This window comes from Maniola hyperantus, chromosome 28, assembly GCF_902806685.2.
Source record: "Maniola hyperantus chromosome 28, iAphHyp1.2, whole genome shotgun sequence".
NCBI lineage: Eukaryota > Metazoa > Arthropoda > Insecta > Lepidoptera > Nymphalidae > Maniola > Maniola hyperantus.
This window is the reverse complement of record NC_048563.1, coordinates 3,320,703-3,335,279: the sequence shown is the minus strand read 5'-3', so window position 1 is coordinate 3,335,279 and position 14,577 is coordinate 3,320,703. Positions and strand designations below refer to the sequence as shown.

Below are 14,577 nucleotides of genomic sequence, written 5' to 3'. Positions count from 1 at the left end.
TGTATCTCGTAATAGGTAGAGAGTTGAAAGTTTCAGTGTGTATTTCTATTGCCGCTACAACATGTAAAAAAATTCAAAATGGCCGCCATGCGAATATAAAAAATTAAAAAGTATATGCCTACAGTACGCGGCCGAATGTAATGTACATCGGCCTTTAGAATGACATTTCGGCGTTGTAGAGCGTTGTCTCTGTCACTCATACCTATATGACGTTTTGTCGGTCTCAACGACAGGACAGCGCTCTACAAGTCTGTTATTTCCTTCTAATGGGCAGATTACACCTACCGAGTACAGTGGCGAGTCAGTGTCCTCGGCCGAGTACTCGGCTGGTATAAACACTTAACGAGTGCAATTTCGCCGCAATTTCTCAGCCACAGCACTGTCTCGGCCGAGTGACATTTTACTGTCTCGCTTCACTACTCGGTAGGTGTAATCTGCCCATTAAGGTCGATGTACATTACTTTCGGCCGCGTACTGTACTTTGTGTTACATCTTATCTTATACGATAATACGGAACCCTTCGTGTGCGATTCCGGCTCGCACTTTGGTTTTTCTTAATTTGTAAGAATTAATTTACAATCACGTTGCTTTTTTCATAAATGGAATATTAGCACGTTTTTTTCAACGCTTTATCGCTGGATTTGACCTATATGATGTCACTTGAAAGTTGATTAGTCATTTTAGTTTGTACGCCTGCAGTCCAAAGCATGGACGCATCGGTTCGATTAAAAAAAAATTAAATAACCTTGTACGTTTAGTAACGAGTAAGTGTACGGGGAAAGTAAATAATTTATAGATATTATCGTGTAATGTAAATAAATTATGCTGTGATTTGTATTTATACGCAACAATAAAATGATAAGGGTAAAGTATATTAGTGTAATGAGAACAGATAAAACTCTTCCAGTGTTCTTTACATTAGCTGTGGGAAGTGTAGCTGTCACTCGTGTTTTGAAAATCGAATTCCTTTTGGGTTATTTATAGCAGCAATTCTGATACCTTTAATTTAATAAATTCTAAAACATTGTACAACAAATGGTGAAAAATATTTTGGATTAAACTATTTTATTCAAGATGGGCATATTCTCGTACATTTATAGATTGTTTGTCAAGAAGAATAACATCGTAAAGTGATTGTGTTTTGTGTGAGACGATTAAATTCTGGATTGAACATTGTAAAAGACCTTTTTTGTATTATTTTTTTATTGTTAAAAGACAGTATTGTTGTGAAAAGGACTTTAACTTTAGAGGAAAATATATAACTGTATTGAGAACGTTTTTTTGAAATTTTGAAATAATCGAAATTGCACAGTTTCGTATTGTATGTTAGTAAAAAGCCTACATATGACATACTTTCTGAACAAACGTACAAGGAAGAGTAGAAAGGTGCATATCAAGAATTGTCTCACATGTACATGTGCTAAATGCCGACTTGCCTTGCGTAGACCAAAAACAACCTGCGAATCTTGGACCAAAGTTCCCGTATTCGTGTTGAAAAGATACAACTATTGTCTATGGTCGTTTAAATACAGAATACCTGATTGGATATGAGGATTCAAGAACTGACGCTGGAAAATAGAAATTGAAGTCTATTTTTGCAACGTTAATTCCTATATAAAGAAAACAAGACGTTTTATTAGCTATAGCATTAAGTGTGGGGATTAGAAATTGTTTACTTTGCCGTGGAAGGTCGTAGAAGGCAAAGAAGAACTGTCATATGACTTTGACAGCTATTTGAATTTCGAAAAACGAATCGGCGCGGCGTTGCGTACCAGACGACCTTCGGATTCTAGTCAACTTTTTATCGTAAAGATAAAAAGCTCATACAAGATTAGTACACATTATCATTTTTCTTGGAAAAAATTCGAAGATAAAAATTGATGGCTCGATCTAATATTTAAAATATAACTGAGTGTCTTGAAAGAGAGTAAAAAGAAAGTTATCTTTTGATAGTGAATAGGAAAAAGATAAGAGATTGCAAAGATATCCCCCGATTTAAAATGAACATGCTTATGGTCCCTTACCCCTATATGACGCCTTTCTACCCAATAACGCCATATTTGAACCACATGTACCATCCAGACACAGTCGAATATTTCAATTCGTACTACAATTTATATGACGGTAAGTTAAAAATGAAAGAACCAAATATACTTTAGTTATTTCAGGAAAATTATTTCCCGAATTGCTTCACACTGGAATCTAACCCACGATTTTCGAGATCTTCTAAGCTAAGGCTTGGATTCATCTAACGTTTATGTCGGTTGCGTATGCGGCACGTCGCTATTCAACGTTAGTTTTAGTATACCTACCCAAAAACCAAAACACATGTTCAATATTTTTACATGAAGAATACAACATTTCAAATAGGTACAATATTTCAAAAGTATTTAATGAAAACTTACGAAGTATTGAGTCGTTGTCCCGCAAAAACATGGTCACCCGAAACAAGTACTAAAACTAACGTTGTGCATTGCATGCTATGAAGAATTACTATACCTACAAAATTGTCATAGCTTGTGCGTCAATGTTGATACAAGAGCGGAGCAAGCACCAATTTTTTTTTGCATATATATATATAAAACTCATATTTACTGCTGCACGTACGAAACTTAGTGTTATATCTCGTACGATACAGATGGTACGAAGCCCTTCGTATGCAAGTTCGACTCCCACTTGACCGGTTTTTTTCGTATCAGTAAGTAATGCTTGGATAACGTTACATGATTCGTTATCTCGTTACTTACTTCGTAGTCATCGACCGAAAATACCGTTATCCTGTAAGGTTATTTCGTTATTTAAAAACGAAATTCGTTAATCGGCTTATGAAAAAATAATATATCACTGTTTTTGTGCCTATCTGATAAAAGAATTAAGTATTAAAATGATAATATAGTTTTTTATTAAAATGATAATATAGTTTTTTATTTATTACGGATTATATTGCTGATGTCATTGCACTAAACAATTATAAGCCAGAACTTAAAATAATGCTTAAAGCAGAACATGAAAAATAAGGCCCCATATGAAATACTAGCTTATGCTCGCGACTTCGTCCGCGTGGACTGCACAAATTTGGACGGCGGTAATCACTTAACGTCAGATGACAGGTGACTCGTTTGCTACAAAAAAATTCAAACCCGTATTTTACCGTGTTAGGGGTTGAATTTTCAAAAACCCTTAGCGGATGTCTACGTCATAATAGCTATCTGCAGGCCAAAATTCAGCCTGATCTATCCAGTGGTTTGAGCTGCGCGCTGATACCTAGATCATTTAGTCAGAATTTCTAAGACATTCTAAGGGTAATCCGTACTTTTGACATGTCAGTTGACACATAGAGCAAATATGGCGAGTGAGTTCTCAAAGTTTATGCATTATAAACCCATGGAAGTAGGAAGTACGTACTAATGCTCAGCTCAAGGGTAACCCCAAACCTTACTTATGACATGACGGTTGACACATAGAGCAAACATGGCGAGTCCTTTCTCCGATTGCACGCGTTATACATAGAAATTATTACTATTTATTTTTGTGCCGTTTGCCGTGGAGACCCTGGGGCCATGAATTCTTAGTGCAAAAAAATAATTACGAGACATTTCACCGCAATAGCCTCATCTGGTGACAGAAGGGCTGGCTCATTTATTGCGCAACGGAAATCTATCGCATCCAGCGGGGAAATGCAGTCAGTATTCTTGGCACCATTCCACGCGTGCATGATTTGTATAGTAATTAGATAGATAAAGCTTTAAGTATTATTATAATATTTTCATTCAAAAAAGTAAAAAAAATAAGACATTGTAAATTGTAATACAAATTGTAATCAAAAGACAATGTGATATTATAACATTATATAGTTCCTAAGTCGCGATAAGCAAAATCAACACATCGCTCATAGGTACAGCGTAACACTGATAACTGATAACATAGTCATTTTAATGAATTTCAAATGTCATCGTGACTCTCCAATTCCTTGTAACGACAAGGTAACGACAAAAATATCTCGCTATCAATCATCATCATCATCATCGTCAACCGATAGACGTCCACTGCTGGACATAGGTTAGGGTATTAGTGTATTAATCACTACCCATATTATATAGTGTGTTTGTTTGTTGGTTTATTGGCATCGTACTGGAACGCTAAATCGCTTGGCGGCATGGCTTTGCCGGTAGGGTGGTAACTAGCTACGGCCGAAGACCACCAGTAATTCAGAAATTGTATACCCCTGTCGGGAATCAAACTCCAGACCTCCCACTAACAAAACCACAGCGCTTACCACTGCGCCAGGCAGGTCATCAAAAGTCAAAAAAACGAAGACAGGTGATAGTACTGATGATTTCTGATATGATACCACAAAAAAAACGCGAAAAAAAATATGAAAGAATCCAATAATTTTCTAAAAGTTTGCGACATATTGCCAATAAAGCATCAGGACTGGCAACGAACGTTTCGTAAGTAGGCTACTCGGAGTAAATGCTGCGCCGTAGCCGGGGCATTGACCCGAGTTTTGCCCGCTGTACATTGCTGGTTTGAAAAATACTAAATCACTAAAACTACAATATGAGGCAAATGGTTATTGTTTTTTTTTTAATAAAGAATATTAGCCATGATAAATGACTAATATTCCCCTTTCCTCTCCAACTAAGCGTCAAGCTTGTGCTAGGAGTAGGTACGACAATAGTGCAACGGGCGGGGTTTGATCCGTCGACCTTTCGGTTTTCGGTCCACTCCTTTACCCGTTGAGCTATTGAGGCTATTGGATTGTTTTTAGGTAATATAACAATAACGCCAAGTTTTTGCCAGCGTTCCGGTTACACCCTGTATATATATCACTTGTTGCAGGCATGTACACGATGCGCATGCTGGACGGCGCGTCGTCGGCGCATGTGGCGGCGTCACACAACCAAACGCACATGCCCATGACCACTGGTAAGTCTATAAACTTTCTTTTTGACGGGAGCAAAATCTTCTTAAGATACCTTCTTAAGATACCCGATCTCTCCTCAAACAGATTGCGTGATCTGTTTGAGGAGAGATCGGGCTATGTGGGATTTCTACCCGCTAAAACCTCCTCGGTGGCTATCCTCGAGGCTCAGGGAATGATAGAGTTAAAAATTTCAGTGGGCGAAGACCATTTTGAGGCACCAACCAATCATAAATATGTTTATGTTAATGATTAATCTAATAGTTAATCTACCATGGATTGTTTTGGTTGCAGAGCGCGACTCGGCATCGGACAGTGCCGTGTCGTCGATGGGCTCCGAACGAGTGCCGTCTCTGTCTGACGGGGAATGGTGCGACGGCAGCGATTCTGCGCAGGAGTTCCACAGGTATAGTCCGTCAAAAATGACCCCTCATGCGCCATTTTCTACTTATGTCTTATATCTTATAGCAGACATATGGAGAAAAATCTGAATTTAGGGTTGTCACACACAAAAAAATTGTGGCCATGAACTAATAATTAGTGTTTTCAATTTTCGAAGTAAGATAATTATTCCAAGTGGGGTATCATATGAAAGGGCTTTACCTGTGCATTCTACAACAGATTTTTATTTCTTTTTATGCATCATAATTATTGAATTATCGTGCAAAATATGGAACCCTCGGTGCGCGAGCCTGACTCGGACTTTGCGGGTTTTTTTACTCTAAGGTAAGTACCCTATTTTATGCATGGTGTGTCATATTGTTTCAGTTCTAAATTCCGGCCGTACGACAACGCGTATGGGCGCGAGCGCGCGTCGCACGCGCCGCAGAAAAAACACCACATGTTCGGCAAACGATGCTTCCAGGTAACTTGACAATCCATTCTTTTTAAGTATACTAGATGATTTTTTTTTTAATTTGACTTTACACACTTAAAAGAGATTGCCCATTTTCTTAGGAGCTTTGCCCCCCCAATATAATTGTTATGTCACCATGATTTTAATTTTATTTTGTAGACAAATAATTAACTCTTTATATTGTGCAAACGATTTCTATTTATTCACCCTGGTTATAAAGAAATCTTATTTTTTTATATTGCTGATATTGAGGTTATATGTAATTAATACTTCTTCAAAATAAATGCATGTTTACGATTCTAACTGTAATTGTGGATATTTTCAATAATAGAGTGAAAAAAAGTCGTTATAAAACATAATCGTAAAAAAATAACACATTTAAAAAAAAAATAAGTTTTGACACGACGACGCCACAAAAGAGGGCCCGTTCACGGGCGATCTCCATTACATAAAATGTTTTTGAGTTTTATAGGTCTCGTGTAACTCAATTTACGGACAGTCACAACGAGCATTAAAAGACAAGTCGAACATCAAGTCAAGACAAGTCGGACTTCGTTTGTGTGGATATTTACATTTTTAAAAATCTCGTAGGAACTCTTTGATTTTCCGGGAGATTGAAAGTAGCCTATGTCCTTCCCCGTGATGCAAGCTATCTCTGTACCAATTTTCGTCAAAATCGATTGATTGGATGGGCCGTGAAAAGCTAGCAGACAGACAGACACTTTCGCATTTATAATAGTAGTATGGATTAGCCAAGTTCATTTTGATGACTAATATTCCCCTTTCCCCTCCAACTAAGCGTAAAGCTTTGTGCTAGGATAATAGGGCAACGGGTGGAATTTGAACCGGCAACCTTTCAGATTTCAGTCCGCTTTTTTAACCGTTGAGCTATTGAGGCTTAAGCAATATACATTGAGGTTTTTTTGGTTCCATAGTAAACATGGAACTCTTATAGTTTCGCCTTGTCCGTGTGTCTATCCGTTCGTCCACGGCTTAGCTCAGATACTTTTAGTACTAGAAAGCTATAATTTGCCATGGGTATATATACCCGAACAAATAAAATGTCGAAATAAAAATACGAAATTTTTTGGGACGAATTTTGTTTTCTCGTCTATCTCATAGTGTGAGGTATCGTTGGAAAAGTCTTTCAAAAATATTTCGAGCGTGTGAAAACCATTTTTCGATTCAGGGATCCGTTTGCGACATATTAATATTTAAAATGCTAATTTTTGTTAGTGTCCCTCTGTACTTGGATTCGTATAAATGTCATCGAAAATTACTTAGATAAAGTTGTGGGTTGTGTAAAACAGCTAGTATATTCTAATGAACAGCTACGGAACCCTACAATGCGCGTGGGCCGACACAACTTGACTGGTTTTTTTTGTTATAGGAACAACCAGCCGCCCCCATAGAGCCTATAGTAGCGACGCGACCGCCTGGTGTAATAAAGTATGAATGTGAACCGACCTACCACGATAACATGCACATGCACAATGGTAAGTGGTGCTGTTCAAAGGAGCCATATGCGAGAAGTGCGTTTTGGCCTTAACGTTATTTTTAACGCTATTATTTTATAACGTAACGTTAAAATATTAGTTATAACGATATTGTTCAAATATGCGAAATAATGTAACGTATCCTTAAAATATTTTTTTATAACGTTTAGTTAAAATATTCGTTGTAATGAAACCTTAAAATATTCGTTAAAATGTAACGATTAAATATAACGATATATCATTATAACGAACCGGGCGCGACTTAAATAGTTTTGTAATGAATTCTAGTCAGTTCAAAACACTTAAATGTTCAAAAATCTTTATGATCTATTACTACGAATGGAATAGAATAGAATAGATTTTTATTCAAGTAAACTTTTACAAATGCTTTTGAATCGTCAACTAGTTTAATTTACCACTGGTTCAGAATGCCGTTCCTACCGAGAAGAACCAGCAAGAAACTCGGTGGTTGCTCTTTTCAAGAGATCAATTTACAATATTATTATACGTACGTTTTCAAATTATTTTCATGTTCCTGAATAATTTTAACAGAATAAACTATAATCATACAAAAAATCCATAATTTTGAACCCCTATTTTACCTTCCTAAGAGTTGAACTTTCAAAAATCCCTTCATATTTCTTGCCGGCTACCTACTGTAATGTATTATTTTATCAACAGTGGAGTACAACTCTCGGCCGCAACTGGCGCCGCCTCACGTGCCGGCGTTGCAGCCAGCGTTGGATATCAACTCGCCGCACTCAAGCCACGCATTACTACAGGTAAGACATTGAAACGAGCGAGCTATGCATAAACACACACCCCCCCCCCCCCCCCATGAAAGACGCCCTAAGCACGTCCTTAACGACACTGACTAACAAATTATGCTCGAAAATGCACCCTATAGGGTCGAATTTTAAAATATTAGTATAAATTGTTCAACAGAGTACAGTACCGAGTCCGGGTCCCAGGTTCGGTTTCGGGTCGGACAGAGTGCGGCACAACCACACATACAGCGCGCCTCTGCCGGCCGAGCGGCAGCCGCCAAGAGATAAGAGAGGTATGCTGTTTCATAGGCTGCTACTTTTTTTGTAGAAATTATACAATTAATATCATAATATTCAATTGGAAATAAAATGCATTATCGGTGTGTAATAATATAATTTGTAATTATATCTGGATTTAAATAACGTTATTAGTATAGTCAAAAAATTACAAAACATATCGTTTTATATTTATACTAAGTAAAGGAACCATTCAATATCACGATATTCAATTGAAAATAGCGTGCTATATCTTCTATCTAAATATATAAAGGGAAAGATGACTGACTGATTGACTGATCTATCAACGCACAGCTCAAACTACTGGGCGGATCGGGCTGAAATTTGGCATGCAGATAGCTATTATGACGTAGACGACCGCTAAGAAAGGATTTTCGAAAATTAAAATAGGGGTTTGAAGTAATATATTAGTCTATAGGGGTTTGAAATTTTTGTAGTTCACGCAGACGAAGTCGCGGGGCATCATCTGGTCTTGAATATGTTTTTAATTTTACTCAACCAGGAATCGAACCTAGAGCAACGAGAGGTCGTAGAGTCAATTAATTATAGTCTATACTAGCTTATGCTCGCGACTTCGTCCGCGTGGACTACACAAATTTCAAACCCCTATTTCACCCCCTTAGGGGTTGAATTTTCCAAAATCCTTTCTTAGCGGACGCCTTCGTCATAATAGATCCGTCCAGTAGTGTGGGCTGTGCGTTGATAGATCAGTCAGTCAGTCAGTCAGTCAGTCACCTTTTCCTTTTATATATTAAGAAGATTAACAAGAAAGGATTTTTGAAAATTCAACCTCTAAGGGGGTGAAATAGGGGTTTGAAATTTGTGTAGTCCACGCGGATGAAGTCGCTGGAATGAGCTAGTTAACAATATTTGTTAAATTATAATTTTTAATTATAACGTGATTTAAATAACGTTATCTATATATATAAAAGGAAAAGGTGACTGACTGACTGACTGAATGACTGACTGACTGACTGACTGACTGACTGATCTATCAACGCACAGCTCAAACTACTGGACGGATCGGGCTGAAATTTGGCATGCAGATAGCAATTATGACGTAGGCATCCGCTAAGAAAGGATTTTTGAAAATTCAACTCCTAAGGGGGTGAAATAGGGATTTGAAATTTTGTAGTCCACGCGGACGAAGTCGCGAGCATAAGCTAGTTATTACATATAACCAAAATAATATAGCGTTATCGTTATATTCTACAGTCCGTCGACTAACGGATGGCAGCACGTCCGACAGTGGGTGCGGCGGCGGCTCACATCTCTCGCGGGACGAGAAGCGAGCTAAAGCATTGGGTATGTAGTATGTACCTACTTTATAAAGGACATCTTACGAACGGATTAAAATAATTTTCCAAAAAAAAATCTTTCACAGAAACCTTATTCTGACAAAAAAATCAGCCAAATCGGTCGAGTCGTTCTCAAATAAAAATCTTTTAAACGTGTAGCAATTAATTTTTATTTATATAGATATAAAATGCACATTTTCGTATACTATACCAGGTTGTAACCAGAACGCCAGCAAAAACTTAGCGTTATTGTTATACTACCTAAACACAATCCAATACCAATAACCATTTGCCTCATTTTGTAGTTTTAGTGATTTAGTATTTTTCAAACCCGCAATGTAAAGCGTGTGAAACTCAATAGCTCAACCGGTATAGGAGTGGACTAAAAACCGAAAGGTCGACGGTTCAAATCCCGCCCGTTGCACTATTGTCGTACCTACTCCTAGCACAAGCCTGACGCTTAGTTGGAGAGGAAAGGGGAATATTAGTCATTTAACATGGGCTAATATTCTTTAAAAAAACAAAAAACTTGGGTCAATGCCCCGCTTACGACGCGGCATTGACCTACTAACGTAACGTTCGTTAACCTCTGGCGTCAGTCAGATGTTTTATTTGCAATATATATCAATTTCTTATCCATAATAATAGGATTTTTGATATAGATATTTTTTTATATATCAGTAATCATTAGTACTATCGCCTGTCTTCGTTTTTGCTAGCGTTCTCGTTACAGTCTGTGTATAATTCAACTTTTTTTTTTTTTTATAGGCATTCCCTTAGAAGTGCAGGACATTATAAACCTGCCGATGGACGAGTTCAACGAGCGATTGTCCAAACACGATCTAAGCGAGGCGCAACTGTCCCTTATAAGGGACATTCGACGCAGAGGGAAGAATAAGGTACATACATACCTACTTGGTGTGTGCTGCTAATAGCCTAGTGGTTACGACGTCCGCCTTCTAATCGGAGGTCTGGGGTTCGATCCCGGGCACGTACCTCTAACTTTTCGGAGTTATGTGGGTTTTAAGTAATTAAATATCACTTGCTTTAACGGTGAAGGAAAACATCGTGAGGAAACCTGCATGCCTGAGAGTTCTCCATAGGCATTCGGAACCAGTCGTAGATGCATCCGACTATTCGTAAGTGCTTGTAAAAGTTTATACGAATAAAAAAGATTTTTATTTTTATTTTATTTATTTATATTATTTACATAATGTTCTCAAAGGTGTGTGAAGTCTACCATTCCGCACATGGCCAGCGTGGTAGACTAAGGCCAAGACCCCTCTCGGAGAGGGAGACCCGTGCTCTGTAGTGAGCCGGTAAATGGTTTGATCATGATGATGATACCTACTTGCATTATACCTTGTAAATTATTTCATTTGTCAATTATTTCTCACTAGAGGATGTTTACGTTTTTCAAAATCCCGCGGGAACTCTTTGATTTTCCGGGATAAAAAGTAGCCTATGTGTTAATCCAGGTGTATTGTATAATCTATCTTCATTCCAAATTTCAACCAAATCAGTTCGTAGTTTTGCGTGATTGAGTAACAAACATCCACACTTTCACATTTATAATATTACTAGCTGACCCGGCGATCTTCGTACAAATACAAATACAAATACAAATACAAATACAAATTATTTATTTGCTGATTGTAGGTACATTTATAAGTTGTCAATTACAATTTTTGTTTCGAGCTACAATCTACCATATTATGGTGTGCAAATTTGAAAAGGTACACAAATATAATTATTAATAGGAATCCTTACTACAACAATAGGCAACACAACAATTATTTATTAATACAATACCGTACCGCCTAACAGTCGATTCTTTAATAGAAAAGTGTTGCTTTTAGACTTTATCAGGCAATTTTTTAAACTTTTTGCTCCGTAAGAACCATCCTCGTACTTCAAGGAATATTATAAAAAAGAATTAGCAAAATCGGTTCAGCTGTTCTCGAGATTCGCGATCAGCAACACATTTAGCGATTCATTTTTAGGGTTCCGTACCTCAAAAGGAAAGACGGAACCCTTATAGGATCACTTTGTTGTCTGTCTGTCTGTCAAGAAACCTACAGGGTACTTCCCGTTGCCCTAGAATCATGAAATTTGGCAGGTATTTGGGAAAAAATCTGAAAACCGTGAATTTAGGGTTAGATCACACAAAAAAAATTAAATTGTGGTCATTTTTTTATTTTTATTCAGATACAAGTTAGCCCTTGTCTGCAATCTTACCTGATGGTAAGTGATGATGCAGTCTAAGATGATAGCGGGCTAACCTGGAAGGAGTATGGCAGTTTTTATTAAACCCATACCCCTTTGGTTTCTACACGGCATCGTACCGGAACGCTAAATCGCTTGGTCATGAACTAATAATTAGTATTTTCAACTTTCGAAGTGAGTGACTATATCAAGTGGGGTATCATATGAAGTGTCTTCACTTGTACATTCTAAAACAGATTTTTATTTATTTTTATGCATCATAGTTTTTGAATTATCGTGCAAAATGTCGAAAAAATACGACTGTAGCACGGAACCCTCATTGCGCGAGCCAGACTCGCACTTGGCCGGTTTTTATATATAGAGAAGATTAGGATATTAGGATTGCCAGTTAGCGACTTGTACAGGAATATATTAAATAAACCCGAAGAGACTGCGGCCAAATTGGTACAATTTGCAAGATTCTTAGGGGTGTGATCGACTGCTCTGAACTACACAACAAGCTCTGCTGCGTTTATGCACCCTCTAATTACAGCTATCTCCGCCACCGCTCCAAATTTTTCGTAAGTCCGTTTAGTCGCACGGTAGCGCGCTCCAGGTCAGTGGTCACCCATACCGCGCACTTTGGCTGCGCTCAACGCGCTGCTGAAGGAGTCCCCTCGCTGTGACGTATTTGCTGACACATGGGCTGACCTCATGGGTCAGATCTTGCACTTTTGTGAAAATTTATAATTTAGCTTTTTAAAATTTATAATTTTAACAATTTTTGTAAGTATGTTTATGTTAGTTTGTACTCGTAGTTTAATTAGTGTAATTGGCTTTATGGCCGTTCTAATTAAATAATAAATAAATAATAATATTAATAATAATAATATTATTGTTCTACAGGTTGCAGCTCAAAACTGTCGGAAACGAAAACTGGACCAAATAACCTCTTTGGCGGACGAAGTACGCACGATGCGCGATCGCAAGGCGCGCACGCAAAGGGATCACCACTCGTTAATGGCTGAAAGACAACGTGTGAAGGAACGGTTCGCTGCGCTATACCGACACGTATTCCAGGTTTGTACATCATTTAGTGACGAAATCTAACCAAAACTAGCATGGACTATGCAAAACTGAAATTATTTAGCTAAATTTGACATTATGTAGCCAAAACAGACATTACTTAGCCAAAACTGACTATTTAGCTAAATTTGACATTATGTAGCCAAAACAGACATTACTTAGCCATAACTGACTATTTAGCTAAATTTGACATTATGTAGCCAAAACAGACATTACTTAGCCAAAACTGACTATTTAGCTAAATTTGACATTATGTAGCCAAAACAGACATTACTTAGCCAAAACTGACTATTTAGCTAAATTTGACATTATGTAGCCAAAACAGACATTACTTAGCCAAATATGACATTAGGGCCGATTTTCTTGTACACAATCTCTAAACTAAACTAAATTAACAGGTCTTAATCTCGTGCTATCCTTTTCCGCAAGCAACATTATGAATGGTATAGCCATAGATTTAGACATGCCATTTTAGTTTAGTTTAGAGATTGTGTACAAGGGAATTAGCCACACTATTTAGCCAAAACTAACATAATTTTAAACTGAGATTGTTCCAAAACTGACATTACTTAGCCAAAACTGATATTTCTTAGCTAAAACTCACGTATCATTTAGCTCAAAAATACTAGTCCATTGAAACTACCTGCAGAGTTGAAGGTGGACTAACGTCATGCATATATAGTTCACTATTATAAGTCAACTTTGATATAAGCTAGCCTAAACTTTTTTCTATTTTTTCCGTCCGTCTGTCAGCGGGCTGTATCTCATGAACAGCAATAGGTAGAGAGATGAAATTTTGACAGTTTGTATATTTATTTTGCCGTTATAACAACAAATAATAAAAGTTTCAAAATTACCGTCATGAAAATTTAAAAAAAAATTCAAAAAGTGTTATTTCCTGTACGATGGTACGGAACCCTTTGCACTTGACTGATTTTTAAACTGAATTTCTTTGGTTTGTTAACAGCTATAGGGTAAAATGTGTGTAAACAATCCTCTGGTTTGTTGTAGAACCTTCGCGACCAGGACGGCAGGCCGCTGTCGTCAGCTCAGTACTCACTGCAGCAAGCGGCCGATGGGAACGTCGTGCTGGTGCCCAAGATGCAGCATTCCGGTGAGCATATATTTAAACTAGTAGGGCGCGTGGGTGCGCGGACCACTGAAGTGGTCCGCGAGCATGCAGCGTTGCTTTTACAAAACGCGGAACATAAGATTTTTTTTAATTGTTTGGTCGTCCATATATTTTCTATGGAAAAATAAATTCCGCCATCTTGAATTTTTTTTCTATTAATCGAGTAGACCTTTGGATCCTGATCATCTTTTGCGAAGAAACTACTCTTCCATCTTTTATACTCTCCGAGATAGACACCGACGAAGTTTGTATGGCGGCCATCTTTTTTTCGCCATTTTGAAATTTTTTTCAGCTCATTGGCAATTGGATGACGTGTGCTTTTGCGAGTGACATTTGCTCGAGCACCACCCACCTATCTTCAATACCTTAAGCGTGCTTTTCAGCCGTCTCCGAAATCCTCAATCATCAGCTCTCTCCGTATTTTTCCTCCGAATGAATTTTTGTCTTCTATACGAAACCATCAGTCAAAAAAATTTTTTTTCATACAAAAATGTTCAGGAGAGGTGATCAATGAGT

General features: G+C 37.6%; 1 protein-coding gene across 7 annotated transcripts in view; it reads left to right on the top strand.

Moving 5' to 3' along the window:
• The window catches only part of LOC117994871 (segmentation protein cap'n'collar-like), a 155,891-nt gene that overhangs the window by 135,333 nt on the left and 5,981 nt on the right, over positions 1–14,577 (top strand). For all 7 annotated transcript variants that reach the window (XR_011238395.1, XM_069508484.1, XM_069508482.1 and 4 more), the window contains exons 12-21: positions 4,843–4,929; positions 5,219–5,330; positions 5,693–5,789; positions 7,171–7,276; positions 7,958–8,058; positions 8,222–8,336; positions 9,556–9,645; positions 10,407–10,537; positions 12,750–12,923; positions 13,941–14,043. Coding sequence is in view for 6 of the 7 variants with exons in the window: in XM_069508484.1 (XP_069364585.1) it covers positions 4,843–4,929; positions 5,219–5,330; positions 5,693–5,789; positions 7,171–7,276; positions 7,958–8,058; positions 8,222–8,336; positions 9,556–9,645; positions 10,407–10,537; positions 12,750–12,923; positions 13,941–14,043 (1,116 nt within the window). In the remaining variant the exon portion in view is untranslated. The remainder of the gene's footprint in view (positions 1–4,842; positions 4,930–5,218; positions 5,331–5,692; positions 5,790–7,170; positions 7,277–7,957; positions 8,059–8,221; positions 8,337–9,555; positions 9,646–10,406; positions 10,538–12,749; positions 12,924–13,940; positions 14,044–14,577) is intronic.